Source organism: Lycium barbarum, chromosome 3 (assembly GCF_019175385.1).
Source record: "Lycium barbarum isolate Lr01 chromosome 3, ASM1917538v2, whole genome shotgun sequence".
In the NCBI taxonomy this organism is placed as follows: Eukaryota; Viridiplantae; Streptophyta; class Magnoliopsida; order Solanales; family Solanaceae; genus Lycium; species Lycium barbarum.
In genome coordinates this window covers 12262042-12268041 of record NC_083339.1, presented here as the reverse complement: position 1 = coordinate 12268041, position 6000 = coordinate 12262042, and the positions used below count along the sequence as shown (strand labels likewise).

The following is a 6000-nucleotide window of genomic DNA, read 5'->3' as shown; positions in this document are numbered from 1 at the left end:
GGAAGGAACAAAGATATGGCCAAGTGTGCATCGGAATTAGTATGGAAATTAGGACACTTGTGAGTGTTCAAGGAAGGAACAAAGATATGGCCAAGTGTGCATCTATAGTTGTTGATTCTCAAAAATTTTGGTAGCAAAGATATGGATTATATTCTAATCAAAGATTAAAAGAAGAATGAACTTTGACCCCTCACCCCTCCACTTTCACATTATCTTGGAATCCAAAAGGTTAAACGAATGGAATTGCAAATGTACGCGTATGCAAAATGTCCATTATTGTGTGATAACATTTTATTCATAAAATACGATTAAACATGTTTTATGCTGTTTCTAAAAGATCCCTATGCACGAATAGGAAGAAAAAAGACTAGCTATATATCTACATATTGTTCTTCTATTGGCTGCTTTTATGTGGATCTTGAGGAATCATTTTCTCTACATGTCAAGCTGTTTTCCATTTCATGTGTGTAATTGTAAGAAAATGGCATAAGACATAGTATCTTTCCTGTAACATGTTCCAATTAAGCACTTGAAGATATCATAAATTGTTCTAATTAGATACATTATGATTTTAAAATTTTGGAAAAAATTCTACGTATTCTTAAATCTCCATTATGTAGATAAGTTAACTAGTTACGTGGCCTCTTTAATTACCTGCATTATCTTAATAAGCTGTAAAACCTCCGCCATGTTCCCATTGATGCGAATGTGTATAACTAAAGAATGATGCATATTTTATGTGATTAACTTATCTATTTAATGGGCGCTTGAGAATGCGCGCATAAACTTTTCCGAATTATTAGTGGTGAGTGTCTAACAGAAATATTTATCGTGTACAGGTGCTCAATTGAAACAAGTTGTGGTTGGAGTGTACAAATATAATTTACTAACAAGTTTAAAGGGCTGACATTGTACATGCTGCCTAAAAATTAAAAAATGAAACTATATGCCTGATTGTGAAAAATTATATAAAATCGGTTTCAATTCAATTTATTTGAAATTAAGACATAACTATTACTGTTATGTAACTTTTTAAGAATCTTTTACTTTTTTTTTTTCGATGATCTATATAGTTCTTGATCCCTCTGTTTTCTTTTTGTTTGTTTATCTTATTTTAATAATGCCCAATTGGGGTCGGATGCCATACATGGGCAACAAAGTCGCCTGATTGTGATGAAAATGGTGTTTTTTTTTCTTTCTTAAGAAAAGAAAAAGAAAGAGGGATCAATAATTAGAGTAAGAATAAAAGTAATGGCCACAAAATAGTTTTGATAATTAATTAAGTTATACTTCTTTTGTCCCAATTTATGTGATACTTTTCGCTTCCCGAGATTCAAACTACATGAATTTTGACCAATATTTTAATATATATTTTTTCACCAAATTGATATGAGAAAAGTTGCAACATATAGTACTTTTCATGTAGTTTTCAATTATATAAATTTTAATCTTAAAATATTGCGTTTATCTAATCCAAATTACCGTTAAAATTTAGTCAAATTGACTCTCAAAAAGCGAAAAGCGACACATAAATTGGGACGGAGCTAGTATATACCGTCGAATCTTAAATGAAAATACGACATGTTATTAATTATAATAGGTAAAGGTGACATGATAGTATAAAAATTATTAATCCAACATTCAATTTATAAAATCATAAAACCTATTTTTGATAAATAAAATAAAATAACTATTCTTATATATCAAAGAAAACAATAATAGCTTCTAAATCATGTTAAATCCGGTCCACGCAAAAGGAAAAAATATGACAACTATCTCTAGAAAGAGTGAGTGATTTAAAGCAAATTACTAAAATGTGCAAGTCATTCCTTATTCATCCTGCTTTTGATTAAATAAATTGAACCTGGTATTTCTGCTATTGTTAGAATTCCATTACGGAGTACTCTAACCTCAATTATTGTCATATAAGTGAATCAAACATTAAACTATACTTGGTATTCAACTGCCCATGAGATGAGAACCTTTCCTAAAATGGATAAAAGGAATATTAAGACCAATACTTAGTTCCAATTAAGTATTAAAATAGCATCTTTTCAAATCCTTCTTTAGTGGTTGACTCTTGTTCACGTATCTCTACCAAACACCAGTCATGGTTCAGGTGGCATAGGTCCACATTTCTTCAAAATACCTAGCAGGACAAATACACAAGATATGAGAATTCAGCAAATTTTAAATAATTTAGTATCTTCAATAAACAATTGTGACGGTAGTTCAACTGCAGTGCCACATTTTCTATTAATTTAAATTCTTTTAAAATATAAAACAAAAAAAATCTATCAGAGGAAAAAAAAATGTAGTACTTCTAGTAGTATTTTATACCACAAGGATCTTGCTCTGAAATGACTTAATTGGAGCGACATGGTTACTATTAAGGATTCATATAGACGATCACAACTTGATCAAATTCTTTTTCGATTTTCCATCTGGTGTCAGGTACCCGCATTAGGTCAGACGAAAATCCGGACTCGAACATGGAAGTTCCATATTAGGAGGTAAAACACTCCTTAAAAAAAGGCTCAAAACAGAGACTTCTGGCACTACTCCATAACAATCCTTCTTGGTAACTTGATTGGATTGAGGCATAGCTATTTTTCTGTTTTGTTTTTATTTCTTTTACCACATAGAACCGGTTAAGTTTTTTCAGTAAAAACAAAAACAAAATTAGCAGACTTCAAGGAACTGTCCTTAGCTGGCTTGGTATTCTACCTAAGTAGTCTCCTAAAAGCAACCAGAAAATGAGATGATTGCATATTATTCATTTGAAAGCAAGTTCATTTAATCTGAAATAATACATTCTTGTCTTTAGAATTAGTACATTTTATTGTATGTATTATACATAGGTATTGAAAAATATTCCATGTATTGTAAAATTTACACTTAAAAAACACGTTTATATAGAAGAAAAAAAACAGAACACACGGATTCTGCATACCTTATCCCTTTAAATATCATAGTATATATGTACAGTACACGTAAAGCATCAACTACCAATTATATTAGCTTTATATATTATAGTAGTAGAACTATAACAGAATAAGGCAAACACATCAAGAAATTTGATTCCCCTTCATCTGCTCCACTCTCCTTCACCTTTTCCTCACTTTCTTTAAACCCCTTATAAGTTACCAACTGCATAAGAATATCACAGCTAAGTACCAACAAAGCTAAGAGCTAGCTAGTGTGTACTTGTAGTAAAATGCTAATAATGGAGGAAGAGGGGCTTATCAAGAATTCATGGTCATATGAAGATGAGTTGATAAAGGAACTTCTTGATGATGAATCACCATTCATTTTGGCACCTCAAGAATATTCAACCTCTACAAGCTACCCTTCTTCAAGTGATAATTCACTTGTAACAAAGAGCTCCATTGTTCACTCAGGACCAAACATTGATGATACAGAGAGTGGTTTGTCAGTGACAAGCTATGGAGTTCAATCTCATGATGTTTCACATGCAAGGTCTGAATTTTCTCTTCATGTTTTTCTCACAAATTTAAGTTATATGCACTAACAACGCAAAGATTTTTTACATTATTCGTGTAGTTTAATATGTCAGACCTATTCCTTTTTCATTCCATGCGTTTTAGATTTTTTTTCTTGAGTTTTCTTATTCTTATATCTTTAGTACTATATGATTGTTTCTTCTGTTTCGTTTATCTCACTATCTTGTTGTCGTTACTGCTTTTTCCTCACCCCTTGAGCCAAGGGTCTATTGAACACGGTCTTCCTACCTTCACAAGATAGGAATAAGGTCTGTATACATTCTTTCCTTCTCAAACCTCATATGTGAAATTACACTGAGTTTGTTGTTGTAGTGTAGTTTTTTAATATGTGATAGCAAATTATTAACTGCTTATACTAGATTAACAATTAAATATATATTTACGCACTGAGGCCACTTGTAATGTAGCTATAGGGATATCGATATTAAACATTACTCGATTTTTTTTTGGTTTCCCTCTGATGTTTGGTACTGGCTGCTTTGGAGCGTAACTAATCCAGATTCATATTGGAAAATTCCACGTTGGGGTTAAAGTGCTCTCCACCATAACTATATTATTTCCAGGATTTGAACCCATGAATTCTAGTTCGGGATGGAGGAGTAATTGTCACCCCACTGTAATCTTTGGTGGTGTAAAAATTACTTGATGACCTAGTAAATATGAAAGCTAGCCCCCTATAAGCCTATAACATGTTAAATTACACTGACCGCAAAAAATCTATGTATAACTTAAGTCCTTTTCTAACAAGTTCACCTTTTCTTGTTCTGTTTGTTGGATACCCCTATACGAGTCTATGCTAATCTAATTTTAATTATTACTACATAAAGCAAATCTTGGATTTTGTTTTCTTTGCAATGAACTTGAATTTTGTCCATATAATGCAGGAATTTAGGGTTGGGAAGAGGGTTGAACTTGACGATGAGTAAGCAAGAAGCATATGAGGCTAAATATACTTTGAGAATAAAGACTTGTGGTAATGCAATGGCTGATGATGGTTATAAGTGGAGAAAATATGGCCAGAAATCCATTAAGAATAGCCCATATCCCAGGTATGGTAGTCATATGTAATCAGTTAGCCTCATTTTCTTGTTCATAGAAAAAGAGTTTTAATTATATTGTCTTTCCAGAACAATAGTTAGAATCAATTTGTTTGGACTTTAATCATATTTAGCCGAACTTTATTCATTTTTATTTGAACTTCGGTCATATGTGTGTGAACTTCGGATAAAAATGGCTGAAGTAAGACAAAAATGACTGTAGCAAAAAATGGCTAAACTTTCAGCTTATGTGCCTGAAGTAAGTCAAAAATGACTGAATTTTATTTATATATAACTAAAATTCAAGCAAAAATGACAGAAATAAGACAAACATGACCGTACTTCAACCATATGAAAGTTCAAACATTGTGTCTAAAGTTAGACCTTGTTAAGATTAACTTCAGACACTCCAAAGTAGATACACGTACAAAGATATTTGAAAAGCCGGCATAAATTAAATGGTGACATCAACATGAATTATCCGTGCACTTCCCCCACAAATTTTTTTATCTGAATTGTCTTTTGATGTTATTGAATTGGTTTTAACAGGAGCTACTACAAATGCACTAATCCAAGGTGTGGTGCCAAAAAACAAGTGGAGAGGTCAAGCGATGAGCCAGACACTTTCATAATCACTTATGAAGGCCTTCATCTACATTTTGCTTACCCATTTATCACTCTCGATCCACCACAATTTGCAGATCAGCCCAATAAAAAGCCCAAATTAACACATTCAAAAGCCCAAAACTATGAATCTGAAAATGCAAGTGAAGTTGATGAAAGCCCAAAACTTTTCAACCCAAACCCACAAGGATTGGACTTTGGTGGAATGGGCTCACAAGGGTTACTAGGAGAAAACAACAACATATTCAGTGTAATCCCACAAGGGTTACTTGACGATGTGGTGCCATTAATGGTTCGAAACCCATCTATGAAGCCCACAAATTCCTATTCTTCATCTTGCTCTTGTTCATCACCACCAACTTCTCCTTCATTTTCTTGGTCAAATAATTAGTTTTTCTAGTAAATTATTGTATGTATGATAGTAGAGACTATGTATTGTTGTAGGAAAATTATTACAAGGGGATCTTAGCTAAATAAATTGGGGTGAAATCCTTGTAAAGTTTTGTTACATGTGGATGAAATTAGTTTTGCCCTGTCGATGGACTCGGTTCTCCTAAATCAATATAAATTAAAGTGTTTTCACACATATATCCACTCATCAAAATAATAGCCAACAAATATATATTTTACATAATAATATACATATTTTATACATAATTAGTGAATATATTTTAAAAAAAATATGGACTAGCTGATGTAATTATTTTTAGCCAAGTGGTCATATGTGTTAAAAGCCCTATAAAAATAATAAATGTAAATAATAAAAGCGTAATGTCACTTCCCATTTTAGAAATTCCAAAATTTTAGTTCCTTTT

At 32.0% G+C, this 6000-nt stretch overlaps 1 protein-coding gene across 1 annotated transcript; it reads left to right on the top strand.

Annotated features, from left to right (window-relative positions):
* The first annotated feature begins 3025 nt into the window (after positions 1-3025).
* LOC132633737 (probable WRKY transcription factor 49) lies at positions 3026-5718 on the top strand. Its single transcript, XM_060350228.1, has 3 exons — positions 3026-3480; positions 4409-4573; positions 5111-5718. The coding sequence occupies exons 1-3, from the start codon at positions 3218-3220 to the stop codon at positions 5574-5576; spliced, it is 894 nt and encodes a 297-aa protein (XP_060206211.1). The 5' UTR covers positions 3026-3217; the 3' UTR covers positions 5577-5718.
* Positions 5719-6000: the final 282 nt, after the last annotated feature.

Excerpts from the sequence above, each read along its gene's own strand:
- LOC132633737 (XM_060350228.1), top strand. The coding sequence starts at position 3,218 with ATGCTAATAATGGAGGAAGAGGGGCTTATCAAGAATTCATGGTCATAT. Across the intron at positions 3,481-4,408 it reads CATGATGTTTCACATGCAAG|GAATTTAGGGTTGGGAAGAG; the intron begins GTCTGAATTTTC and ends CATATAATGCAG. Across the intron at positions 4,574-5,110 it reads AAGAATAGCCCATATCCCAG|GAGCTACTACAAATGCACTA; the intron begins GTATGGTAGTCA and ends TGGTTTTAACAG.